At 44.9% G+C, this 27,821-nt stretch overlaps 2 protein-coding genes across 7 annotated transcripts in view; one reads left to right on the forward strand and one right to left on the reverse strand.

Moving 5' to 3' along the window:
* SLC7A6 (solute carrier family 7 member 6) overlaps positions 1–21,813 on the forward strand; it is a 34,868-nt gene extending 13,055 nt beyond the window's left edge. For 4 of the 5 annotated variants that reach the window (XM_059383561.1, XM_059383565.1, XM_059383562.1 and 1 more), the window contains 8 exons: positions 9,706–9,831; positions 11,939–12,083; positions 12,720–12,843; positions 13,049–13,152; positions 16,418–16,514; positions 18,446–18,595; positions 18,707–18,890; positions 19,380–21,813. In XM_059383561.1, the coding sequence (XP_059239544.1) occupies positions 9,706–9,831; positions 11,939–12,083; positions 12,720–12,843; positions 13,049–13,152; positions 16,418–16,514; positions 18,446–18,595; positions 18,707–18,890; positions 19,380–19,474 (1,025 nt within the window). In that variant the 3' untranslated portion in view covers positions 19,475–21,813. The remainder of the gene's footprint in view (positions 1–9,705; positions 9,832–11,938; positions 12,084–12,719; positions 12,844–13,048; positions 13,153–16,417; positions 16,515–18,445; positions 18,596–18,706; positions 18,891–19,379) is intronic. The other variant, XR_009400944.1, reaches the window with a different exon arrangement.
* Positions 21,814–21,898: 85 nt separating this feature from the next.
* Positions 21,899–27,821, reverse strand: part of SLC7A6OS (solute carrier family 7 member 6 opposite strand) — a 9,144-nt gene continuing 3,221 nt past the window's right edge. Inside the window, exons 3-6 of one of the 2 annotated variants that reach the window (XR_009400945.1) lie at positions 26,098–26,301; positions 24,961–25,078; positions 23,820–24,019; positions 21,899–23,219 (exon numbers count right to left, since the gene is read on the reverse strand). Coding sequence is in view for 1 of the 2 variants with exons in the window: in XM_059383566.1 (XP_059239549.1) it covers positions 23,889–24,019; positions 24,961–25,078; positions 26,098–26,301 (453 nt within the window). In the remaining variant the exon portion in view is untranslated. The other variant, XM_059383566.1, reaches the window with a different exon arrangement.

Below are 27,821 nucleotides of genomic sequence, written 5' to 3' on the forward strand. Positions count from 1 at the left end.
CAGTTGATCCCTCTTTATTTTCCTTTTTCTCTCATGAAGTGGTCAGGAGGGATTCTGTGTGAAATTGCTGAAAAGGAGAGAAGATTGCTATGAATTTACCCAGTCTTGTAGGGCTAGTGTTTTAGCTGAGAAGTGGCGCAGAATTCCCTGTGTTCCTTAGCTCTGTGCTGCCAGGAGCACTTAATCATACTCTGTTCTTTCCATATCTCCGCTTGCAAAAGCTTTGGCAGTATATGTAGTTTATCCACAGTGTTAAAAATAGACTGAGAGTACCTTGGAGTTAGCAAAAAAGGATTGTATGGTACACTGTGGTTCCTGACTTTAAGGAATTTGTTAAAGACAAATGTTAAAGGGAACCCCTCAACATGTAGCCCCAGGACAGGGGAAGGTGGGTACTCAGCTGTATGTGTGTTAGGGTCTGGCCATGGGAACTCTGGCCTGAGTTTTCTAAAAAAAGAAGAATTTTTTGATTATGAAATGTGTTCATTAGGGAGATGAACTTATCCTCAAATCACCCCATAATGTACCACCAAAAGATGAACACCCTTAATAATTAAATCATGTCTCCATTTCATTCTTTTATAGAACTGGCATCATACTTTGCATATAACTTTATATTCTGCTTTTTAAGTTTAGTACATCATGTTTTTTGGAATGTTCTTCAAAGAAACATTTTTTAAACTAGTATCTTTTTATTATTATTACTATTATTTGAAGGTAATACATAGACATTATAGGCACTTTGAAAACGCAAAAAAATGGAGAAAAGAAAAATCACCTATAATTAATTTTTTTTATTATTTTATTATTTTTTTTAAAAGATTTTTATTTATTTATTTGTCAGAGAGAGAGAGAGCACAAGCAGCGGGAGCAGTAGGCAGAGGGAGAAGCAGGCTCCCCACTGAGCAAGGAGCTCCATGTGGGACTCAGTCCCAAGATGCTGGGATCATGACCTGAGCTGAAGGCAGATGCTTAACCAATTGAGCCACCCAGGCATCTCCACCCATAATTTTAACTCCCAGAGAACTATTGCTACTAATTGTGTGAAATACCTTCTAATGTTTTTTTTTCTGTGCTTATCTCATTTTTTATACATTTTTTTATAAAGATGTTATTTATTTATTTTTTTAAAGATTTTTATTTATTTAACAGAGAGATCACAAGTAGGCAGAGAGGCAGGCAGAGAGAGAGGGGGAAGCAGAGAGCCTGATGCAGGGCTCGATCCTAAGACCTTTGGATCATGACCCGAGCTGAAGGCAGGGGCTCAACCCACTGAGCCACCCAGGCGCCCCTTATTTATTTATTTGACAGAGACACAGCAAGAGAGGGAACACAAGCAGGGGGAATGGGAATGGGAAGGAGAAGCAAGTTTCCTGCTGAGCAGGAAGCCTGATGCAGAACTCCATCCCATGACCCAAGTCTAAGGCAAATGCTTAACGACTGAGCCACCCAGTGCCCCTTATCTCATTTTTTTTTTAAAAAAGTACTCTTGAGATCATACTCTCTCTGGTTTGTATAATACTTTAAAAATTTTAATATTTAATCCCTTTCATCAAATATTCTTAGAAAACATGGTTTAAGGACATAGAAGTAGTTTCCTGGCAGTGTGGTATAGTGGTTAAGATCATGGGCTCCCATGCCAGACCAGGACTGATTCTAGCTTTACCAGCTGTTTTTCCAGCTGTTTACCTTGAAGGAATTAAACTGTTGCCTTGGTCTTCTCACTTGAAAGTGGAAATATCACTTGTACTTACTAAAAGGATTGTCATGAGGAATAAATGAATCAATACATATACAGTACTTCTCTGTGTCTGGCATAGAATAAATGCTCTGTATTATTATAAACAATATTACTGTGGGAGTCTTTGTATATAAAGATTCAGAGTTTCTGCACCTTTTTTCTGTAGGATAGAATTAATTATACAGGAGAAATACCTGTGTCTGAAGAAATAAATTGTTTTAAGATTCTTCATGTGCTATCCAGTTTTCTTCTAGAAGGTTTTGTGAGGGTGTGCTTTTACCTAAGCACTTAAGAGTGCCTGTGCAGTTGCTCTCGTGATGGCCTTAGGGTGAATTCCAAAGATAACGAAGTCAAAGGACATCTCTATGTATAATTTTCATGTACAAAAGATTTTTATTTGGGAAATCTTTTTTCCTTTATGATTTTTTCTATTGTATTTGTTCTTTTGTCCTTACAAAGCCCATTCCCATGCCAGGAACTGCTTTTTTTTTTTTTTTGGCTAGAACTGTTCTTTGATTGGAGGGGAGACCTCACCTCTTAGAAGTGCAGTCATGGTGTATCTGTAACTTCTTTCATTCAAGTGTACTTTTATCCAGATTACTCACCATCAGAATTCCTTCAAGCCCCTATCCCAGAAGCCCAGGCTTTTCCATAATGCATGCCTGCCAGTAGGAACTTGTCAGATATGGGCTTAAATCATAAAACCATGTCCTGTCCTGGGGCACCTGGGTGGCTCAGTGGGTTAAGCCTCTGCCTTTAGCTCAGGTCCTGATCTCAGGGTCCTGGGATCGAGCCCCGCATCAGGCTCTCTGCTCAGCATAGAGGCTGCTTCCCCACCTCTCTCTGCCTACTTGTGATCTCTCTCTGTCAAAGAAACAAATAAAATCTTTAAATGCAAAACAGCAACAACAAAAAACGTGTCCTGTCCTAACTGACAAGACTTTAGGGTTCACCTTGTTTTTCTTCTTGTAAGTTAGGGTGAAGAATCGGGCTGATGCATCATGTGTTGAAGGAAGTCTCTTTGGGCAGGGGTAGCAGTGGTCTTAGACAAAATTGGAAGAAACCAGTTAGGTCATAATTAGGGGTAAAAACCACAAAATCTGCGCTGAATCCACTGAGAAATTTCGGTAAGATAGGAAATTGAGTTAGTCTTGAAATTAAGAAGAGTTCAGGTTGTTTTTTGTAAGACTGTCTATGGAAATTATAGCCATGCAAGCTAGATAATCAAAGTTTAATTCTAGAAGGAAGGGCCCAGACGTTCTTCATATAACAACTGCAGGTCAGAGCTGCAAACTGGTGGCCTATGGGCCAAACTTGACCCACAGATATATTTGTTTGTCCTAGTGTTGTAAGCAACAATTTTGAATTACTTGCCAACGTTTGAAAACCAGGACTTTTCTGTTGAAAAATCAAAAGTTCTGGCAACCTTGGGCCCAGATTCCTTCCTGACAAAATTAGCTGCCTTTGTGTCATGGTTCCTCCCTTTATTTATTTTTTTTAAAAGTTTTTAAGATTTTATTTATTTGACAGAGAGAGAAAGAGAGCATGGTGAGGGGGAGGAGGAGAGGGAGAAGGAGAAGCAGGGAGCCTGACTGGGCCTGATCCCAGAACACCAAGATCATGACCCAAGCAGAGCCAAAGGTAGATGCTGAGCCAGCTGAGCCACCCAGGTGCTCCTGGTTGGTCCCTTCAAAGGAGCACACACTCTTCAGTCTACTACAGCCCTCCACTCCCTCTTGTTTTATACCCAGACAATATTTTTTTTTAAGATTTTATTTATTTATTTGTCAGAGAGAGAGAGTACACAAGCAGGGGGAGTGGCGGACAGAGGGAGAAGCATGTTCCCCGCTGAGCCAGCGCGGGCCTTGATCCAGGACCCCAGTGACATGAGCTAAAGGCAGACGCTTAACTGACTGAGCCACCCAGGTGCTCCTATACCCAGACATTCTTGCCTTTGCTCAGTTGCATTACCTTCTTGGCCCTTGAAGGCATCTCTCTCTCACATCCTGGCTTTCCAGCAGCCCCCTGACCCTATTCCTGGGTTATACTGGCAGACAGATCTTAGCAACTTTTTTGAATTTCAGGGTATCTTAGCTCTTCATTATCCTAGAACAGTGGTTTTCAACCAGAGGTGAGTTTGCCCCCCCCCCCCCAAAACATTTGGCAAGGTCTGCAGACATTTTTGGTTGTCACACCTCCTTGGAAGGGGTGCTACTGGCATCTTAGTGGGTAGAAGCCAGGGGTACTATTGAGCATCTCATAAAGTACAGGAAAGGCTCTCACAGCTAAGACTTACTCTCCCCAAATGTCAACAGTGCTGAAGCTGAGAAACTCTATCCTAACAGTACGTTCCATTCATATGTGTTCTGGGAGCTTGGAATCTTCTGTGGTGGGTGGGGCCTCAGGCTGCCGACTGGACTGAGTGTGCTTAGAGGCTCTTACTTACGGAGCAGTAGGGGAAAATGGCAGTTCTTGAGGTCCATAGGTCCCTTCTCTGACCAGGTGACTAGCAGTATTATTGGTAATTCAGGTGCCCAACAGCACTTGATTTGATTGTGGAAGGGCAATTTTTCTTAGTCCGTTTGTCTTTGTGGGATTCTGCCTGTTGTGTAGGCTCACACACGTCATTCGAGAATATTTGCTGTGAAGATTTCAACATAGAAGTCACTCAGCACTGACACTGGCATCAAAGCAGAGCCTTGCTTACTGCTGAGATGCCACTTTCCTCAACCCCCAGGGTTTGTTTGGGAAGGCTGGCAGTGGAGAGGAGCAGGAACAGGAGGAGACAGAGGAGGGAGACTTCTCAAGGGGAGACTGGAGTGAAGAAACACTGTGTAATGCCTGAATAGCTTTCTGTTGTCTCTTGCTGTCTTGGACTCAGGCCTGGGCAGGGTTCTGAGAAGGAAAGGTATGCTTCCCTACTTTGGTCAGTTGTTGCTCTGGATAGACAGCTCTCGTGTTCTGAAGGTGACATGACTCAGAAGGACTGGGTCTTTTTTACCATAGTCTCAAAGACCCTGGAGTCTACCCTTGTACAGAGCTTGAATGGTTTGATAATAAGACTAAATGTGTGTATTTGTTTAATTAAAAACAAGGAGGATTCTTAAAGAGGCATATACCTGACATACTCACGTGGTATCCCAAGAGGGAGCTCCAGATTCCAGGATTTCCACTCGGAAGGATTTACCTCTCCTGGACTAGCTTTGCAAATTTAAAGAACTACTTTATGAAGATATTCAGATACGGATTCTTTCTGTCCCACACACACTTATGCATGTTTCAAAGACATCATTTTTAAAAAAGCACTTTTTCAAACAGAATTAGAGTTCTGCCAGCCAGGTGTTGGAGGGGTTATATAGGTGTTTTGAAAAGTTTTCAGACTTCACTGGACTTAAATAATGAAATCTCTGTTCTGCACTGTTTTCATTTACTTGATCCCTATTTATCAGTACTACTATGGATTTTTTTTTAAAGGAAAACTTAGAAGTAGGTAGTTGGACTTTAAAACAATCTTTTAAAGACCTTTTACATCTAATGTAGTATTTACATAAAAGTAGAAAATAAAATGGAATTGAATTGTAAAAAACAAAAACAAGAAACGGTTTGGACGGTTGTAGAACATTTTTCTCCTAATATACTTGTAGATGGTCTCTCCCCAGCTTTTTTTCTTCTTCCACCTTGTTGCTATTGTTGTTAAGGATTGCATTCCTCTGTCCTTAAGTTCCCCTTAGTAACACCCAGCTTGTTTGTGGGAGGAATTGGAAGGGTTTCTTCCTCCCTGTTGCTGTGGGAAAAGGGAGCCTTGACTGTCAGCATAACTGTCACTATAGCTGTGAATTGCCAAGTGATCTCCTCATCAGAAAGAGAATATGAGAGGCACAGTTTGGTCTTAGGGTGCGTATATTATCCAGGATTATTTGGGGTTTCAAACACCTGAAAACCGAAAGCAGCATGGCTCAAATATGTTGAAGTTTGTTTCTCTCACATATTAAAGGTAGACAGTATGGGGCTGGTAGGGTGACTTCATAATTTTTCAGGGAGCCTGGTTTCTTCCTTCTGCCTTACTGCTCTGCCATCCTCAGCACGTGACTTCTAGCTGGTGGTCCAAGGTGACGACTCAAGCTCTAGCTGTCAAGTCTGCACTGTGGCTGACAGGAAGGACAAAGAAAGGCATGCTCCGCCCTTCAAAGAGACTTCCTGAGGTCTTATTTGTTTGAAACTTTGATTACCTCCCTGGAGCAAGAACTTAAGTCACTTAGTCGTACCTGCCTGCAAGAGAGGTTGGTAAATGTCAGTTTTAATTTAGGTAGCCCACACTTTAGCTAAAATTTGTATTACTAAGGAAAAATGGAGGAACAGATATTAGAAGATAACTAGCAGTTTTTGCCACAGAGAGACTTTGCAGATTTGTTTCTGCTTTGGGATTGGGTGTGGATTTGCTATGTGAGTACTCCTTTCCTAGCATCATGCCTCCAGGACTTGAAGACCCTCACAGGGGACGCCCCCTCCCCCCGCCCCCCATTCAGTGGTGCAGACTTCCCAGCTAGGAAATGAGATCAAGAGGGGAGGGAAGGCTTGGAGGTTATAGTTATGAGCACGTGGCCTTTCAGGCCCAGCCTTGTGCTTGAGCTCTGATAGAATCTGTGGTCCTGGATGGCGATGGAATCTGAGGAGGTTTGGAGGGGTGGGGATCAGATGGTGAAATGTTTCTTGATTAGAATCAGGAAAACACTCAGGGGACTTGGCTTCTGCTGGTAGACTGTTTTTTGGAGCTCTCTGTTCTCTGGCAGAGCTGAGAGTAAATGAAGCAAGCAAGACTCCTGGGGCAGTATTTAAGGATACACTCACTCTCAGGTTCTCCAAGTGGCCCTGAAAGTGAGTGTTTCCTTAAATTTTGTGCACCAGGCGCCCTCCTCACCTCACCCTACTCCTGGCCTTGCTCTTGGCTGCACATTGCTTTAGATTAAGCAGTTTAATTTTTACTGAGGAAGAAGCACATGTGCATGGTAAATAATTCAGAGTGTAAAATAGTATAAAATACTATTCAGAGTATAAAATAGTGGAAAAAGTCTCTCTCCCTCTCCAGAGCTTTGGTCTTCTTCCCCAGAGGCAACCACTGTGACAGGCTCTTTTGTATTTTTCCAACTGTCATTCAGAATGGGCTCTGCAGAGACTTCCATGAGGTGCTGCCGTCTTTTACTTATTGGCAGAGTCATGGAATTGCCACTGTGTGCAGTATTTACTCCTGTGCCAAGAGGAGCAAGCCAGGGGGAAATCTGTAGCAGGATGGAGGGAAGGAGAAAGAGGAGAAGTGAGAGGGAGTGCCGCCAGCGGGGCTGAGGATTATGTCTGCTTCTCTCCCCCATCTTGTTGCTACAAGGCAGAAGCACAGTGAGTCTAGCCAGGGCATTGTGAAATAATCTCTTCATGTGTGTGTCCATCTTTTTGTCTCCCTTTCTTTTTGTCCCTTCTCTATCTTTATTTCTGTCTCTCGTCTCTCCACCTCTGTCTTCTATGTATTTCTCTTTCTCTGTTAGTCTTTTTCTCACAAGCTGTACATCCTCTCACTTCTGCTGCTTTTCATAGTCCTGCTTCCTTGCTCTGTTTTCTTGTGGTTTTTGTTCCTCTATTACAAGGGCCTGAATGTGACTTTGACTTGCTGTATCTCCCAACTCTGCTACTGTTTGATAGATTCAGTCTCTTGGTACCCCAGTCTTTGTTCCTGGGAAAGGCAATTGAATGGGCTTAGTTTGGGTGATCAGCCATGACAGGTGAGGGGGAGCAGGGGCCTGGAGGTTACCTCAAAATATGCTTACTGTGTTGCACAGGGGTCTGTGGATTACTGTGGCTGTTAACTAGGTAATCCTTACGCTAGCTGATGTAGGCTTAGCTCCACACAGCGAGCTCTGATTAGCAGGGCAGCAGTGTGCATTCCTTTGGCCTTCCCTCCCATTTGACTGTGCTCCCACTCCGGACTGACTAGTGAGCACCTGTGTCATTTGCCAGAGTACTGCCGAGTGAAACTTTTCAAACTTTTATTTATTTATTTATTTATTTATTTATTTATTTATTTGACAGAGAGAGAGAGAGAGAGAGAGAAGCCGAGAGAGAGAGAGAGAGAGAGAGAGAGAGAAACCGAGAACACACGCAGGGGGAGCAGCAGGCACAGGGAGAAGCAGACTTCTCCTGCTTCTCTGAGTTGGGGGGGGGGCAAGGAGCAAGGAGCCTGATGCGGGGCTTGATCATGACCTGAGCCGAAGGCAGAAGCTTAACTAACTGAGCCACCCAGGCTTTCCAGTGAGTGAAAGCTCTTAAAGTACCATGGAGCCTGTTCAGGCACCATGTTTATTTCCACAGGCTCTAGGCTCTCCTCCCATTTGAGTGGAGGAATGTCAGCTTTCTGACAGTTGCCTTGCTTTACGGAATTGGTGGTTAAGTGAAAGTCATCACCCTCTTGATTCCAACCAGGGTTCATCATTTCCCCTCTTTGCTTGGCAGTAAGTTAGTAAAACAATATGCTTTTGTCTGTTTCTCCCCGCCCCATAACTGTGGTCTTCTTGGGGAAGTACCACACAAATGCCCAAGGGAGGACCTTCTTGAGATAGGTGTCCACATGAGTATAGCATAGATACTAACCTGTGCTGTGAAGTGCAAGTCTGTAGGGTTCAGGGGGAGAGAGCTCAGTGAGGGGCTGGCTGGTATATTTGGGGAAGGTTTTACGGGGGAAGTAGTGACTGAACTAGACCTTGTAAGTGGGAGTCACTGTTGGCTGTGGCGACATGAGGAGAAAAGGACATTTAAGTGTATGGCATCGGTAAGGAGAGAGTCTCTGGCTGAAGAGAGTGCAAAATGGGTAGGAGTAGACAGAGGTGGCTTAAAGGATGAGCCCAAAAGATTTTGTAATAATGTTTGAGGTTCATATAAAAGTTCTGTTTTGGGGCACCTGGGTGGTTCAGTGGGTTAAAGCCTCTGCCTTCGGCTCGGCTCATCATCTCAGGGTCCTGAGATCGAGTCCCACGTTGGGATCTCTGCTTGGCGGGGAGCCTGCTTCCCTTCCTCTCTCTCTCTCTGCCTGCCTCTTTGTCTACTTGTGATCTCTGTCTGTTAAATAAATAAATAAATAAATCTTTAAAAAAAAAATTTCTGTTTTTTGGAGGCTTAGGGCAGTACTTGGTAGTGTCATTATGGAGGCCCTTGTATTCTGTTCTTGTGTCCTCCTGGTGGGTCAAAACAGTCCCTATTTAACAAGGGTAAGGCGCTGGGACCCTCAGCACACCCTCACTGTGGTCCGCAAGGAACTGGAAATAAAGCCAGTAGTGTAGGCAGGAGCCTGGGGAATGCTCACGTAAGCTCGCTTCTCCATGGACCTCACTGAGAATTGGGAGGTTTGGATAGAAATGGAAGGGGATTTGGGGGAGGCCCTTATAAGCTAAGGAATGATGGTTGGCCTCCCTCAGCCACAGTTTCCTCATCTATAAAACAAGAGTAAGAATGTGTATATTTTTGGGTTATGGGAATTAATTGAGAGGATGTATGTGAAACCATCATGTATTTATATACAAAATATTATCTCTGTAATTCCTAGGTGACTTGCTACCTGCATTCAATTGATAGGCCTCTCTTGTGGCCATGGAAATATTTTGTGCCTTGGATGGTTTGGAACCTTGGGAGTTTGAGTGGGAAAAAGTGGGTGAAGTCCATCATTCCTGGGCCTGGGGGCTTTTCCCAAAAAATGATTCTGGATGTCAGAATTTATGTGTATGTGTTAATGCATGCTTTTGTGTTTTGTCACCAGTGATGGGCAGATCGTGGATGCCTCTCCATTGCCTGTTCTTCTGGTTCTGATTGATCCATTGGCCCCTTTGCTTTAGGCAGGGACAGAAGCGATGCTCTCTATCAGAAGAGATTGGATCACTGTGGCCTCAGCTCCAGCCTGCCAGTGATGTTACATTTTTTTCTTCTAGGCCTGCTGACATTTGTGAACTGTGCTTATGTCAAGTGGGGCACACGTGTTCAGGACACGTTCACTTATGCCAAGGTCCTAGCACTCATTGCCATCATTATCATGGGCCTCGTTAAACTGTGCCAGGGTAAGATGGGCCGGGGCTGGGAAGGAGGGTGGATGATTGCCTAGATTTCGTAAGGAGGACATGGGGAATCTTGGCTTTACTGATAAACTCTTTCTGTGTATATAGTAGACTGTCAGGGAGAGCAAGACATCTGTTCCTGGGCTTCTTAGGCCAGGTTGGCTTGGCCAACTGAACATGAGTCACTCTCCCTCAGGGCTGCTTTCCCTTTGTGGAGGCTAGGAACATTGCAGGAAGGCAGCTGGGAGCCCAGGGGTTTTTGAAACCTGGATCTTGTGTAATTGGGTCATAAATGTAACTGATGGGGATAGAGTGAGCCCTGCTTGGCCCTGTTTTTGGATTGTGACTTCCAGGCAGTGAGTAGAAAGACCTGGCCGTCCTTGAGAGGAGTGGGAAGGTGTGTGTGGGGGGGGTTAGATGGAGTATAGGAATGAGTGGTTATTTTGTAGCCTTTATTCTTTATCTGGATTTGCTTTTATTTAACATTCAGTCTTAAAGTCAGCTCTCAGCAAAATATTAAAATAGTATGAAGTTGGTACTGGCTTTCCTGCATGTTGGCTTTAGAAAGCTTTTTATTCCTGAATCAGAGTAGCAGTGAGGGTAGACAAGTCTCCTGAGCTCTTAGGGAAGTCTTTTTTTTTTTTTTTTTTTATTAAAGATTTTTATTTCTTTATTTGACAGACAGAGATCACAAGTAGGCAGAGAGGCAGGCAGAGAGAGAGAGAGAGAGAGGGAAGCAGGCTTCCTGTGGAGCAGAGAGCCCGATGCGGGGCTCGATCCCAGGACCCTGAGATCATGACCCGAGCCGAAGGCAGCAGCCCAAACCACTGAGCCACCTAGGCGCCCCGGGAAGTCTTGAGGTATCTTTGGCCAGGGAGATCTCAGTTGCTCTCTAGATCATATGTCTCTAAACTCAACTTTGTTTAAATTTACCAGGGAGAGCTGAGACACCTCACCGCCCCACCCCCCAAACTCAGATCTATTGGATTAAACATAAGATGGTTTTGGAGTTCAGAAAGCTCTGTTTTTAAGTGCCTTGGCAGCTGGTCCAGTACCTTTGTGCACATGTGCCAAGTTAGTACACCCAGCCGCTTCAGTGTTTTTGAGTCTCAGGATCATCTTGGGGTCAAAGAGGGTAGCTGAGTTATCCTCCTATCGAGATCTGTGCCTTAGAAAACCATTGCTGTGTATGATGACTGGCACACCTGGGGCGTGAAAACCTCTATTTTCCCTTCTCCTGCTGCCCACCCAGCCCTTTTTGACACATTGAAAGAACAGTTCTACTTTTTGCAGGGGGTAATGGCAGACTTCCTTGTAAGTCTGGATCTTGTTAAAAACCTCCAGGGTGTCCAGAAGGTCTCTCTCCTGGGCAGGCAGGTGCTACTCCCTTGACTTTCAAATGTGTGGTCTCCAGAGGCCTCTAAGGAGAATGACAGGTGCCTAGGCTGGCTCTCCAAGAGTGGAAGTGGCTCAGGCCTACCCCAGGCATAGTGAGGACCCCAGTTCTTACATAGCCTGTGATTTCCTGCCACAGGCAACTGTAGCCCCTACAAGTAGAGCAACAGAGTTCTCTTCTGAGAACGAGAAAACTATGTGACCAAATTGTGTAGTGGTTTTGGCCACAACAGACAGTTCCACAGGAAGGCCTAATTATTAATTAAAAGTGCCTCCTTTATGTGAAACAGGGTTCTTTCTAAAAATAGGAAGAAGAGCTCTGGCCTACTGTGAGGTCACTTGGAACTACATTAGAGCTTTTCTGGAAAAGGCGTTATCATTTCAGAAGGCAGCCAGGAATGTCTTTGTTTTTCGGAGACTGCGTAGTTGTGCTAGAGGAATATGCAGTTTCTTGAGGGGATGGGTGGGGTGATAAAGTACAGGGAGAGCTGGTGGTCGTTCTTTGAATATTAAATTATGTTTTTCTTTTCTCTTCCCTCTGCCTGCTTGCTTTTCCCTTCTTTTCTTGACCCTCTTTTCTTTTTCCCCATTTTTGCTTCCTCTTTCTTACTGCTTCTCCCTGTTCTTTCTCCTCTGCTCAAACCTTCTAACTCTCCCCTCCTTCTTCTTCCTCTTCCTTCCCACTGAACCCCTTCCCCTGCCTTTGCCCCCACAGGACACTCTGAGCACTTTCAGGACGCCTTTGAGGGTTCCTCCTGGGACATGGGAGACCTCTCTCTCGCCCTCTACTCTGCCCTCTTCTCTTACTCAGGTTGGGACACCCTTAATTTTGTAACCGAAGAAATCAAAAACCCAGAAAGGTAATGGTGGGATCACACTCTCACTCCCCAACTTGGCTGGAACTCCTGCTGATAGAGTGGGCACACTTGCTCCCTTTCTCTTTCTCTCATCCCTTCTCCCTATTCCTCCTTCTTAGCTCAGAGAGATTAGGGGCTAGGTTGAGGATGAGAGAAGGTGGGAAAGCCTCTTCACCCTTGGGTTTACACTGGAGGATCCGCAAGGTTTTGCTCCAGGAGAGATCCTCCAGTAGGCACTAGCTGACCCAGCTGGGGCTAAGGTGCTAGAACCTCATACTCTGGTGCTGACATTGAAGCCTGGGGAGCTGGAAGCTTATTCTGGGCCATCAGCCTCCCAGCCTGGCCTCCAGTCCCTGGAGGACACTGCTCCTCTTTCCGTGGGACCGATTGGTCCTGTTGTGGCACGGATCACATATTGAGCCCCAGCTGTCTTCACAGAGAAGGGTCGGTGTCTCTCTCTCTCTCTCTCTGTTTCTCAGCAGAAAGGAGCATGGGTTTCGTACCCACCCTGACCATGTAGGAAAGAGGAGCCTGCCTCAAAGACTTAGAGCCAGGGAACTATTAAAGAAAAATCCCTGGGTGAGCCTTGACTCCAAGGAGAGTTGATTCTAGGTAGTCCTATCTCACTTCTCCTGACAGAAATTTGCCCCTGGCCATTGGGATTTCCATGCCAATTGTGACGCTCATCTATATCCTAACCAACGTGGCCTATTATACAGTGCTGAGCATTTCAGATGTCCTTGACAGTGATGCTGTGGCTGTGGTGAGTCTCCATTTGCTTGTCATCTTATTATACTGAATGGCTCAATCTCTTTCTGAAGCCCCTCCAGCTCTGCAGAGTGAGATGGTGGATCTAGGACAGAGGGTGGGCTGCTCGGCAGTGACAGTGTTTGTCCTGACATAGCATAGGTACAGGAGGCTTATGAAACCCTGTCTTGTGCTGAGTGACTTCTGTGCTCTGTCCCCAGACATTTGCTGACCAGACATTTGGCCTGTTCAGTTGGACCATTCCTATTGCTGTTGCCCTGTCCTGCTTTGGGGGCCTCAATGCATCTATCTTTGCTTCATCAAGGTAATGTGTTCCTGCTTTACCAATAACAGACTGCAGTAGTTAATCTTCTGAGGCTCTAGGTGAGCCAGTAAGAGCCCTTCTTTCCCTTCTTTCTCTTGGATGTACAGTGTGTGTGTGTGTGTGTGTGTGTGTGTGTGTGTGTGTGTACACTTGTGTGCGCGCATATGCTGGCCTTTGTGCAGACATCTGTATGCTTGAAGCTCACAGTTCCATCTGAGGTGATGACAGATTGGTTAGAGGTAGAGGGGAGCAAGGTTATAGCTTGGTGTAGATAAGAATCTTAGTGATCACTTGTTGTGGACCAGGTATTGGTACAGGGTGACTCTGCCCCTCACTTCACAGAAATCACTGAAGCTGACAGGTAGGCTCTGTTCTCCTCTCTGTAGAGACTTATCTATAAGAGCATCTGTCCTTCCTATTGTTTCAGAGAAAGGAACAGTTCTGCTTTTCCAGGCTGACTGTGCTACCTGGTTTCGGGGCCCCAGCACTACCCCCTCTTAGCACTTTGCTTCATCACTTGGCTCTTCTCTTTGGTAGATGTTCAGTAGGAGCCCGCTCTGCACAAGCTTCTCTCATCTCAGCTTAGTGAAGTCACAAAACAGCTTTCCTCATCTCCCTCCTTACTGGACACACTTCTGGAGGGAATGGTCTGCATTTTGACTGTCACTCATTTTTCTAGCCATTATACTTTGACTTCTGCTACCTAAAAAATATTATTAAGTGGACCTATGACCTGCTTCTTAGCCTGCTTTTAGTCCTTATCCTATTGGACCCCTGATGCAAGTGATGCTTATGGCCCTCTACTTCTGAAACTATTCCTGTGACTTTGTGACACTCTGATATTTGAGAGAAAGGCTTCTTTCCTGATTTCTCTTTCACTCACCATATAAATGTTGCTGTCCCTAGGGCTGGGAGTATAGTAGGCATTCAAATTTTTTACATGAACAGGTAAGAGGATGAATTAATAAAAGAAATAATTTTTGTCCTATTTATTCTTCTTACTGGTTTTGACACCACAGTCCATGTACTTGGGGCCTCCCTAGGGTAACCAGAGTAATAGATCAAAGTCTTGGAAAACAGTGGTATCATCTTCCCTTACTTCAACCTGGTATGGCTAAGGTTGCACTTGATGTGAGTCTTTTTTTTTTTTTTTTTTAAGATTGTATTTACTTATTTGACAGGGAGGGAGACCACAAGTAGGCAGAGAGGCAGGCAGAGAGAGAGAGGGAAGCCGGCTCCCTGTTGAACGGAGAGCCTGATATGGGGCTCGGTCCCGGGACCCTGAGATCATGACCCGAGCCGAAGGCAGAGGCTCAACCCACTGAGCCACCCAGGTGCCCCAGATGTGACTCTTCATAAGTTACTGCACCCAAAGGTGGTGTTTCCCATAGACTGACCCTTATTGATTCCCAAGACATTCCAGCTGGCTCTGTCAATCTTCTTAAAATACTTGCATGATAGGTGCCTTTTAACCTCACTCAGCTCTGTTGTGGCATTGACAGGGTGGGAGTGGGGATAGGGGATTCTGAGAGTAAGAGTCTGGACCAGCAAGTAAGGGGACTACAGTGATGTAGAGGTATTTCACAATTGTTTGTTAACTTCTCACTTTTTCTTTATTACCTATGTAGTTATCTCTGGCTTTATACTAGACACTTTTGCTGCACCCGCACACAGTCCCCTTCCAGCATCCCCTCTACTGTATTTCTTCTCTTCCCAGTACAGGTTATTAACCTATGTGGGCCAACTCCTACTATCTTGCCCTGTGACCTTTCCAGATGGTCTCATCAACTCCTGTGGCTCCATCTGAGTGGCTCACAAGTATCTCAGTGCCCTCCACTTGTGCTTTGTCTTTAGCTGTGATGCTGTGTGCTATCAGTTCTCCTTGCTTGGCCTCTTTATTTTTCCCTTGGTGTTCACCCTCTTTTTCCAGCTCCAACATGTTCTTGCATGCACACACACACATATATACACATGTACATGCAAAGGATCACCAGATTTGATTGAGGTGGTCACATCTGTCTTGTTTTCTCTTCAGCCAGGGTGTCTACCCTCATTCAGGTCTCCTCTTACGGGACAGTTATCACAGATAAGCTTTTTTTAAGATTTATTTATTTGAGAGGTAGGGGGAGGGGCAGAAGGCTAGAGTCCCAAGGAGACTCTGTGCTGAGCACGAAGTATGACACGGGGCTGGAGCCCCTGACCTTGAGATCATGACCTGAGCCCAGATCAGGAGTTGAGAGGCTTAACTGACTATGCCACCCAGGCACCCCACAGATTACTTCCTTATCTGGCCTCCTCCCTGTCCGCTAGTCTCTCCCTGCTTTAATTGGCCTCCGTGATGCCACCAGAGTCTCTGCTAAATGCTGTCAAGCCTTTACTTCAGAGCCACAGCAGACTCTCCTTGTTTTTTCAGACTCCACAGCATGGTCTCAGCTGCACGGTCTTCTTAGCTGTTTCCTCACATACCTTAACATGGGACTGCAGGCATTCTAGTACCAACCTCAAGGAGGTCACTCTCTTTCACTCCTTCACACCTCTTTTGCTGTTGCCTATGCTGTTTTCCACCCATCTGCTCACCTTCTGGCAAACTCCAGTTTCTTCCCAGCCCAGATGTGGTCATCTCTTGTGAAGTTTTTTTGTTCCCCCAGCTTACTCCCAGGCTGGTGAGTGCTTTATGCCCCATGATGATGCTGTCTACACTGGATGGTAGTTCCTTTCTCTCTTGCTCTATTTCTCAAACGGTAGGGCTCTTTGGGGACAGAGAGGAAGCCTGGGTTGTCTCTGAGGCCCAGGCTTGTCCTGGCCTATCCTGTATCAGGAGCTCAGGGAAGATATACAGAGAGCACGGAAGGCTTGCTGCCCTTCTTTAAAAAGCCATTGTGTAAAGTGTGAAATCTGTGAGGTGGTAGAGGGGGGTACCCCTGATGGAATGGACTGGGGTGGCGGTGAGTGATGGCAAGGTGAGGCATCCACTGGGTGATGGTGGGTTTCATGGCTGAGGGGCTCAGGGGTGTCCATGGCCAAGAGAGAGGTAGGACATTCTTGGTTAACACTGGAAGTACCCATGGTTGGAGGTTGGAGACATCTATGGGTAAAAGTTGAGGGGTGAGGGTGGGGGTTGGGCATGCATACAGTACACGGGATCCTCCTCTGAGAGGACTGCCTCCTGTGTTTTTGTGGAGTTCTGAGCCTAGTTTGTCACGTGAGTGTGGCTACATGGCCTAGTGAAAGGATCATCCTGACACACTTCTTATCCTTCTACTAGGTTGTTCTTCGTGGGCTCCCGTGAGGGCCACCTCCCAGATGTTCTGTCCATGATCCACATTGAGCGTTTTACACCCATCCCTGCTTTACTGTTCAATGTAAGCTCTGCTGGGGGAGTGTGGAGAACTGTGGTACTCTTGCTGACTTTATAACTGTCAGTAGGAGGTATAGTAGCTTCTTAAGGTATTTCCCCAGATACTCGGTGTTTCTAAAAATATAAAACATATGAGAGAAGGCAAATGGTACAAAAGAATATAAAAATAAATTTGTAAAATTTATTTTTTTATTTTCAAAAGATTTTATTTATTTATTTAGAGAGTATGAGCAGGGGGAGGGGCAGTGAGAGAGAATCCCAAGCAGACCCTATACTGAGTACAGAGCCCGATATAGAAATTGATCTCATGTCCCTAAGATCATGACTGAGCCAAAATCAAGAGTTGGATGCTTAACTGATGGAGCCACCCAGGCATTCCTGAATTTTTCTTAACTAGGCTCCATGCCCTACATGGGGTTTGAACTCATGACCCTGATATTAAGAGTCCTGTGTTCCCCTGACTGAGCCAGCTAGGTGCCCCTCCTTTTTTTATTTTTTTGTTCATTTTAATTATATCATTTTTTTAAATTAAAGATTTTACTTAACAGAGAGAGAGAGATTTTATTTGACAGAGAGAGAGAGATCCAAGTAGCAGAGAGGCAGGCAGAGAGAGGGGGAAGCAGGCTCCCTGCTAGCAGAGAGCCTGATGCGGGGCTCAATCCCAGGATCCCTGAGATCATGACCTGAGCCAAAGGCAGAGGTTTAACCCACTGAGCCACCCATGTGCCCCTTTAATTAAATCATTTTAAAAAGCCAAGCCAGTTGTATACCAACTACCCAGGGACTTCTTTTCATATTATAGACTTTATATAGATTTCTTTTTTAAAAGATTTAAGTTATCTCTACACACAAAATGGGGCTTGAACTCACAACCCTGAGATCAAGAGTCACATGCTCCACTGAGGAGACAGTCAGGTGCCCCTGCATATCATAGATTTATATATAGTAGATAGTGCTTCATATATGCCAAGTATAATTATATACCCCTTACATAGTTATCATCAGCTCAACCCTTCCTGTCAGTGTCAAGTTTCATTATTTAGCTTTGTACTGAGAAATTTAAAGAGGGACTGATGATACTTCATTAGTTTCTTCTTACCCCTGGAATTTTCCTGGCAATTATTCCATGTTTGTGTTTGTCCTTATGAACTTTGTTATTTTGTCAAAATAACAAAAATCCTCTCAGTATATTCATTGGAATCACATTGAACTTATAAATTTAGGGGAGATCTGACATCTTGTCTTTTAATCATCTTCTGCCCCCGTTTTTCCAATACAGTCCCTCTTCTTTCCCCAGAATGGGTCCCTTTTGTTTTAAATCCTTTGTTGGTAATCTAGGTGAAAAGACTAGGTGGGGGGAACTCCATATTCTTGAAGATTAAGTAAATCTGACCATGTCACAGGATGTAGTCCCCAATTTCTGTCTTCTAGGACTCTTGTTCCAGAGGGCAAATTCTGTCATACCTCTCTTATCAGGGGTATAGATCCATTTTGTCAATCTGCATTTCAAAGACCCCAGGACAGTGAGATGGTTCTGGAGGCATTGATTCCGTTTGTATGCCAGGTAGTTGAGACTCGGGAGTAATGGTATCCAGATGGCAATGTGGATGGTGGCGCATCAAAGTGAGGAGGACCTCACTCTGCCATCAGAAGGGGAAAGGAGTCTGGCTTGTTTATTAAAGTGTTTGCAAAAAGAAGGGAGGCATTGTGTATAGGAAGAGCCCTTAATAGGAGAGGGAGAGATTCCACTTTGAAGGTTAATACAGTGGTTAGACCTATCTGATGCCAAGGGGTCACTGAAAATAACTGGAGGTGACCTGATAAGCTAAATCAGCAGTGAGCAGCAGACCTGGTACTGATTGCTGGGTGGTTGGAGTATCCTGGAATGGCCTGGTGGTGACAATGCCCACTCCTCCTTCCATCTCCCCCCTCCAGTGTACCATGACACTCATCTACCTCACCGTGGAAGATGTTTTCCTGCTCATCAACTACTTCAGCTTTAGCTATTGGTTCTTTGTGGGCCTATCTGTTGCTGGACAGCTCTATCTTCGCTGGAAGGAGCCCGAGCGACCCCGGCCTCTCAAGGTCAGTGACTCTGGACAGGCTGGGGGGGGGTGGGCCATCTCCCCATCGTGACTTCTCTGTACCCTGTTCCCCATAGCACTTTACCTAATATCTCACCTCTCTCCATTTCAGCTGAGCCTGGTTTTTCCCATCGTGTTCTGCATATGCTCCTTGTTTCTGGTGATTGTGCCGCTATACAGTGACACTATCAATTCCCTCATTGGCATCGGGATTGCCCTCTCTGGGATTCCTGTCTACTTCGTGGGTGTTTACTTGCCGGAGTCCCAGAGGCCAGTCCTCATTCGGAATGTCCTGGGTGAGCTTCTTTGCCCATTACGCACGGCGTGCGTGTGTGTGTGTGTGTGTGTGTGTGTGTGTGTGTGTGCGCGCGCGCGCGTACATGCATGCGCACAGATGCATGCAGAGGTGGGAGTGGTGGCTAACAGCTTCCCTTATACTAGTGATATGCTGGAGACCATGAGACCTGGTTGCTCCACATGACTTCTTCCCTTTTGATCTTGACATGAGCACTTTAGTTCTAACTTTAGAGTCCTATTTTTGGCTTAAAACACTCCCTTTTTAAAGTGCAATCCATGTGGGAAGATGAGGAGTCATGCATCACTTTCTGGTTGGGCACGGAAGGAAGGACAGTGATGCTGGCTGGTGGTAAGAGGCAAAGCCTGGTGCAGTATACCCAGGCGACAGGTGGGAGGGAACCACAGACATGCTTTAATCAACTTTGGGGTGTTCATATTGAAGTTGTAGGCTGTCAGCTTGCTGAATTCTGTTCTCTATTTTCATTTAGCTGCTGTCACCAGAGTCACCCAGAAGCTTTGCTTTTGTGTCCTGACTGAGCTTGATGTAGCAGAAGAGAAAAAGGTTGAGAGGAAAACGGACTAGAGGCCAGATGTGATGTCCCTTGAGGCCTGGAAGGCCAGCCACCAAAGTCCAGATGACAAGACTGCAGGCCTAACCCTCTTGTCCTAAAGGAGTCTGGTGGCCCACATTATATAAGGGGGACTCAGGGCTGATGGCCTGCTCTGGCGGTCACTCTCATTGGTAAGCTGTGGGAGGAGACTCAGGGTCCAAGGCCAGCCTGAAAGTGGGAACTTTACAGAGGGTGGTGGTGGGGAGGGCTTGGTCAGGGGAATAGTTTAGTTTTAATCCTGGTTGAGTCGGTATAGCTTACCAAACACTTGGGCAACTGTACTGAGGGAAGAGGGAGTGCTAGGTTAATAGATGTGGCTGGTGGTTCGGAATTTGTTATTTGAGGTTTGAATCAGGAGCCTCTACAAAGGGGCTGCTTTATGGGAAGGTTTCCTCTGATCAGGTCCAAACACCTGACTCTAGAGGCCTAACATGCTACCACTTCTTCCTCTGACTCAAGATCTTTCCCTAGGAAGACAGCTGTATTTCATTATTTATTGACATTATTTAGTCCAGGACACCAGTTCTGGCATAGCACTGGTGTTCATTCATCTTCAGGATGCAATAAGCTGATTGTGTTTAAAAACTCAAAATACTCCTGAGTCCCTCTGCCCTTAGAGGTGTCTCTGTGTGCTGGTGTGGGTCAGCCTCTGACCACAGATTTTTTTGCTTGGTTTTAGCACAGTCTTCTGTTGAGTCTTAGCTGCAAAGATGAACTTTAAAGATTTTTTTTTTTTACTCGTGTATTGGTTACATTTTGGTCAGTAGGTCACAGATTATATAAGCACCTGGCTCAAATCAGCAAGGACAAATGAAAAAATTCATGAGTCAGAAGTCTGAAATTCTGCTATTTTGAAGGATAATCCCTTATTTTACTTGGGACCTCAGGTCTTTATTCTAGATGATAGAAGGTAAACCTCTGGTTCCTGGTATGACCTTTAGGAGGACATAAACTGTTTTAGAATTCAAGTGGATTACCTGAATTCTCTCAGCCATCAATGGCTTAGAGAACATCTCATGGACTCAAGCCACCAAATAGCTTGTTTCTGTCTATAAGGGCTGGTGTGAGGGACTGCTGTGCAGACCCACGCAAGCCCACCTTGGTGCTAGAAGTGGTCATTGCCCTTTTCCAAAAACCTCACACCAGACTGCATCCTCCTTTTCTGTCCCCAGCACTGGGCTTTGTTTACACTCTTGAACTGTCTTGGTGTGGATCGTCAGGATAGTGCATTCCTGTCCTGTCTGCCTCCCCTTGCTGGAGGTCTGATGGGCCTGCAGTCTCAGGAAGAGCTTGGTACTTGTGTGGACATCTATTTTCTCCTTGTGGAGATCAGAGAAGACTTTGGGGGACAAAGCTGCTTCAACCTCAATCTGGCTCCTCAGCAGACTGCATGATTGGAAGCAACTAATTCTGGTGCTCAGGGTGTGCTTTTAGCATCCAGGTCAGGCCAGAGTAGGCTTGGCCTCATGGATGTTCCCTCATGGGCAGCCATGGTTGCAGTGGACTATACAGCTGTCCTGTGATGCTTCCAGACACTGTCATCCTGGCTCCAGAGGAACCTGCTGACTTGGCTAACTCCATGCCTGGACATCTTATCATTTTAGAACTGGTCACTGGTAAAGACAAGAACTATGAGGCAATCTCCCTTTCTGACCATTCTTTTCTATCAAGTGGCCTCAGTTGCAGCCAGGGGAGCAACCTTGGCCATACTTGTTTAATAAAGACAATTTAGGGGAGCATGAGGACAGCTGCCTTCGGTTTAGGGCATGTATGGATGAGAAAATGAGGGGACATTCCTACTGTCATGGGTTGGGGATTTGCACAGCAAAATCCTTTCTGGCAACAGGGAGTCTTATGCAAAGGCTGACTTGCCTAGAGTACGTAAACATGACTCCTGTCTGAGCCAAGATGGCACCTATCCCAGGGATCCTCTGGAGCTAATCCTTTAAGCAGAGTGTGCTTGTCTTAAGGATCCCTGACCCAGGTTTTAGCTTTCTCACCTGAAGTAAATGACCAGCTAATCCCAGGAACTTGCTTCCCCCTGTGGCTCCTGGGGGAAGCATGGGCCTCACACCCTAAGTGCCCCAGAACAAGCTTAGTGAGCCATGTCATCCCCCTCTCATTATTGGATGGCAACTGCATTCTTCCCCTCTGTGCTGGATACAGACTTCACCCAGGAACCCTTCTGTGGGAGGGAAGCCAGAGACTCCCTACAGCAGTCAAGTTTCATGGTGGAATTAAATTTCTGCAAGGTCTTTGTTGTTCGTCTCCTTCAATCCTTCTCCTGGTGTGCTAATCTCTTTTGCAGTAGGTACAGTATGAGATTGTCAGCCCTTTAATGTTGGCAAACCTTAATGAGTACATAAACAGCAGTGAGCACATTATAATGGCACGGAGTGGTTTTTAATCCTTTGTTTCTATGCCTACAGGAGACTGAGATGACTAGTATTATACGTATAAATTGCTGCCTATTGCTTGCAACACTGAATTGTACCTTTGTGGATAGTTAGGATGGTAAATCAATAGTTTGTTGGTTTTCTAGCCACAAGAGTAGAGCCTGAGTATGTGAACACACAGAATTTAACCACTTAGGATGGTTTAACGTGAATAGGAAATAAAGTAGGTAAAGACCCTCAAAATGAATACATAGTGAAGAATGGGTGGAGGCAGGATGGAAGAATATGAAATCTTAAAAGTGTGGGAAGAAGACATACCCGTGTACATGATAGTGAGTCTGTGGCACATGGCAAGAAAGCACATTTTGAATCAAAATGTTCTGTGTATTGTTTTCCCAGACCTGTGCTGTCCAGTATAGTAACTACTAGCTACATGTAGCTAGTTAAAATAAAAAATCTGATTCCTCAGGTGAACTTCTCAAGAGCTGAGCCACATGTGGCTAGTGGCCACTACTACACAGTGTAGATATAGAACATACCCATCTTTGCACAAGGTTCTATGGGACAATGTTACATTATTAGAAGAAGTGCCAACTCCGAGTTAAGATGTTTGAGGTATGCAAAGAAGTAGGGTCAGGTTTTCCTTATAGGGAACCTAAGTTTTGGTAATAGAATTGGTCACTGTTTTTGGTGAGTGCTGTGAATAGCTGACCTTTCTCACTGGAAAGCTAATTTTAGGATATGTTTACCTTTTCCTCACTTGCTTGAAGTCCTTAGTGTCTAAGGTCAAGCCTGAAACCTGTCTCCCCATTTTTGGTGGAGGGTGGGGATGGGAGAGAGTGAGTACAGTGGAAAAACATGTAAAAACATTGAGATCTGGGGCATCTAAGTGGCTCAGTCAGTTAAGCTTTTGGCTTAGGGTCCTGGGATTGAGCATCAGGCTCCCTGCTCAGGGGAAAGCCAGCTTCTCCCTCTCCCTCTGTCCAATCCCACCCCCCATGCTCTCTCTCAAATAAATAAAATCTTAAAAAACAAAACAAAACAAAACCCTGGGGCAAATAATACACTATATGTTAATTTAAAAAAAGACTCAGATTTAAAGGGTTTTTAAGTAGGGGCACCTGGGTGGCTCAATGGGGTAGGTGGCCAACTCTTGATTTCAGCTCAGGTCATAGTTTCGAGGTCCTGGAATCACTCCCCTGCATCCTCCCTCTCCCCACCCCCGACGCTGGGCTCTGTGCTTTGGCAGGAGGGTCTCTTGAGGATCCATCTCTCCCTCTGCCCCTTCCTCCGGCTTGTGTTCTCTCTCAGATAAATAAATCTTTAAAAAAGAAAAAAAAAAGGTTTTAAGGAATTTTCTTGTTCTCTTTAATTTTTACTAAACACAGAGTATCACATTCATACATCCTGTTCTCCCTGGCACCACTGCCAAAGGAAAACAGCAGTCTCTACAACTATTATCAGAGTCAGGAAGCAGGGCGGTGGAGACAGCTAATAACTTAAAACTTCTCAGAGCTCAGGCAGAGTCTACTTCCCTCTCTAACAGCCACCACTATCCTGTTGGTGCTGCTATAAAGGACCCAATGTAGCCCTTCTAGATTCTATCAAAAGAACCAGCTTTCAGTAGAGGCAGTGGCCTGGTGGTATGGGAAAGCTAAAGCTTAGTGCTGAGGAAACAGGAGTTTCTCTTCCACTTATTGGCTTTAGCATAGGAGGAGAATGGGAAAATCCCCAGGCGAGGAAGCTTCACTTTTATGGCATTTATTTCCCCTAGACTGTAGAGTCATTTTTGATTGAGGTAAAGGGGCCCTACTGTTACTAAAAAAGACAAATTCCTTTAGCTCAAGTTTCCACTGACCGGATGGTGCTGCTGGACACGCTTTTTCCTTTTGTGTTAAACTACAAAACCCAGGGATGTTACCAGGGTGGCTGAAGCTGCAGGCAGAGACCTCAGGGCACATGACTGAACTTCACATGTATCATAGGAACATCAGTCTGAATCCAGGTCGTGGGGGCTGTCATAGCCAAACTCCTTCTGCACATCCAAAGGGTATTTGCTCCACATCTGTGGTCTGCTGTTGCCTCTTTCCTCTTCACTGAGGCTGTCATATTCATCTGAGCCTAGAATGGTAAAAGGAATGGGCTCTGTGTGAGTTTCTAGGTGACCACTGTAACTCTCCCATCTCAAGAAGGTCTGTTTTTTGGGTCATATTTTGTTGTTGTTCTCCCTTCTAAAATACTTGCTCAGTAAAGAGAATTTAGGGCAGTAAAAAGAAGGCAATCCTGTTTCTACCACCTAAACCAAATCCCTTAACACTGGAGTAGTTTTTCATTTCTCCCCTAGGTAAAGGATTTCTTTTTGTTACTATAGTTGTAGTCATATTGTAAACATAATATCACGTTTGTCCCTATCCTTTTAACATAGCACAGGTACTTCCCCAGTAGAATATTCACAGTTTAATTAATTGTCCCTCCATTAACAGACACCAAAGAATCTTTTTGTTGGCACAAAGAACATAATCCCTGAAGGAACTGTATCATCAGAATATCTTTCCTTCCTCTTTCCCCCAGGTACCGTATCTCTGTGGCATCTTTCTCAAAACATAAACAAAGCAACTTCTTGAGAAGTTAGATAACTGATTTATCAAAATCCTAGCCCTACTCTGACTGGCAAACCTCTTCAATACCTTCCTGACTGAAGCAGGAGTAGAGACACTGAGCTGAGATGTTTCCCTTAATCCCAATCACTGAAGTTAGTGCAATACTCTTGTTTTCTGGAGAGAGGATGAGGTGAAGTAACTTCCCCAAGATGTACAGACATGCAATGACAGACTAAGGATTTGAACCTGGGCCTGACTGACATTAAAACCCCAGCAGGTCCTTTGGAAACACCAGTTCTTGGGGCTCCTATTATAGCTCCAACAGCTTGTGGTTGAGCTGTTGGGAGTTCAACAGCAGAGAAGGAAAGCCAGGTAAGTTATACAGTTAAGATGGTAACTATGCTCACACCTCAGTCTTGGATCCCACCGGTCCCTTCCCATCCAAGACTGCCACCCCCGTACCTCTGGACTCATCTCCGTCTGTGTTCTCCTCCTCTGGATACTCATTGCGCCAGTTATTCTCACTGTTCTCATCATCGTCATCTTCATAAATATCTTCTGGTTCCTGGTCATCATTCACCTGCATATCTCAACACAAACCTGAGTATAAGTCAAAACTTCTAAGGTTGTGCTGTGGGGAAAGCTATTAGCAGACCAACTCGGAAAAATCACTTAAGAGCACCGTCTGGGAAACAGGCAGCCTAGGAGCTGGTCTGAGTCTGCTGCACAAGAGGCTGTAGTAACCTTGGGCTACAAGGTAGAGATGGCAGGCCTACTCCCCCCTCAGAGTCTAGCTCCAGCCATCACACTCCTAGCAGGATAGGATGACCTCCAGAGGCGTACACACCATGGTGGGGAGGAGAGACAGCTCTGAGTAGGTATTGGCAGTGATCTTTAAGTGGACAGTCAGGTGGGAGAGAGATGATATGGATTATGGGTGATGCCCAAAATCAGAACCAAAACCCAAGTGCGAGGTGTGCAGGAAGAGAGGCTATGCAATGGTCCAACGTGGGTGCCTAACTGTGAGGCTATGGCTGCAATGCAGGTATGGGATAAGGTGCCTTGCCTCATTTTAGAATTTGTTTTAATAATGATTTCAAGGGGTGCTTGGCTGGCTCAGTCAATAGAGCTGCAACTCTTGATTTCAGGGTTGTGAGTTCAAGTCCCATATTGGGTATAGAGATTGCTTAAAAAAAAAAAAAAAAAAAGCCAGGATGTTAGTTTTCTTAATCCAAGGTTTCCTCCGAGTTAAAAAAAAAAGTTTTTATTCCCATTCATGTTAAGAATTTCTGGTTTATTCTGTCTTTATTATAAGCCCCTATATGGGAAACATGTTTTCCTCTGAAATGGATGTTATAAATGATAAAGGTGATGTTGCAAATCTTGTAAAAGATCTATTAAGAGCAAAAATTATCAGTGTAGACTGTCATTCTCAAAATTCCCTGCACTAAACCCAGGTTCCTAAAGGCATTCAGAATAAATTTTTCCATTTAAACAAGGATAAGAGTTAAGAGACAATGTGGAACCCAAGCAAAGCACCCAGACCAGAGAACTGCTTAGGCTACTTCATGCCTCTCATCGTCACATGGGCCCCCTTACCAGCTCCCACTCCTGGCAATAGGGTTGCACAGAGAGGATGTTCTCAATCCATCCTGGAGTGGCCGTCTCCAAGTAGTAAATATCATACACATAGTCATCTTTCTGTTCCTCCTGGTGCCCGATTCTTGGTCCATCCTCAGACAGAGTCAACCGTTCACGGATCAACTGTACGGAATTGCAGAGGATCACATCCGGGTCAGATGTCTGTAAAGAAATCGAGACATGATACATACATGATCTAAAATATGGATGTTCCAAAAGGAGGAATCTAAGATTTGAGTGAAGGAAGTCTCTCTACAGTTGATTCAAGACTCTTATCCCTATGTCCTACTAGTCTATTAGCTATGAAATTTAAAAATTAGCTATTTCTAAAATAATTGGTTAGTTTTTCTTTGGGAGACTTAAAAGATAGTTTTCTGCTCTTTTGTGCTTGACCAACATAAGAGAGGACACAGAAAGACTGGCCTGAGAAGATTTCCCCTTTAGGGATGTGCAGGCCCACAGGAGTACCTCTATGGTTGTTCTGCAAATGCCTCTGCATTTTGTGTGACCTCCTATAGGGGTCTAAAGGCGATTCCTGAGCTCTGATGACTGCTACCACCTGGGTTGCCCACGATGATGTCTATACCTGTAAGTCATCCAGTAAGATGACTAGATAAAGTAAAATGAACTTTTTTCACTTTTAAAAAAAAATAAAATAGTACTTTATTTGCTTAAAATTTAAATGGCATCAAATAAATGAGAAATGTACTGGGTGATGGACATTGGGGAGGGTATGTGTTGTAATGAGCACTGGTTATTATATAAGACTGATGAATCACAGACTTGCATCCCTGAAACAAACATTATATGTTAATTAAATTTAAATTTAAAAAATAAAATTAACGAGAACTGTAACGTGGTAAATAAATGCTGTCACTGGGGCACCTGGGTGGCTCAGTTGGTTAAGCATCAGCTTTCGGCTCAGGTCATGATCCCAGGGGTCCTGGGATTGAGTCCCGCATTGGGCTCCCTGCTCAGTGGGGAGCCCGCTTCCCCCTCTCTGTCTGTCTGTGGTTTCCACTGCTTATGTGTGCTCTCTCTGTCAAATAAATAAAATCTTTAAAAAAAATTAATGAGAACTATAACATGGTAAATGTTATAAATGCTGTCACTGGGGCGCCTGGGCGACTCAGTCATTGGGCCTCTCCCTGTGGCTCAGGTCATGATCCCAGGGTCCTGGGATCGAGCCCTGCATCAGGTTCCCTGCTCAGCAGGGAGTCTGCATCTCCCTCTCCCACTCCCCTGCTTTTGCTCCCTCTAGCTCGCTGTGTGTCTGTCAAATAAATGGGTAAAATCTTAAAAATGCTGTCACTATTTTAAAATTTCTTTAGATGTTTGGATGCCTTTGGAATCCAAACAATAAAAATAAATTTAAGTAGTTTTAAGATAGGCCCCAAGCTATTTTTAGAATTTCTGATACATAAAGCCATGCTTCATGTTTTCCAGAAGCCTCACATCAATTTTAAGCACTATAGTTGTGTTACCATTTTATTTATTTATTTATTTATTTATTTATTTATTTAAAGATTTTATTTATTTATTTGACAGAGAGAGATCACAAGCAGGCAGAGAGGCAGGCAGAGAGAGAGGAGGAAGCAGGCTCCCTGCTGAGCAGAGAGCCCGATGCGGGCCTCGATCCCAGGACCCTGAGATCATGACCTGAGCCGAAGGCAGCGGCTTAT

Source organism: Mustela nigripes, chromosome 17, assembly GCF_022355385.1.
Source record: "Mustela nigripes isolate SB6536 chromosome 17, MUSNIG.SB6536, whole genome shotgun sequence".
Taxonomy (NCBI): domain Eukaryota; kingdom Metazoa; phylum Chordata; class Mammalia; order Carnivora; family Mustelidae; genus Mustela; species Mustela nigripes.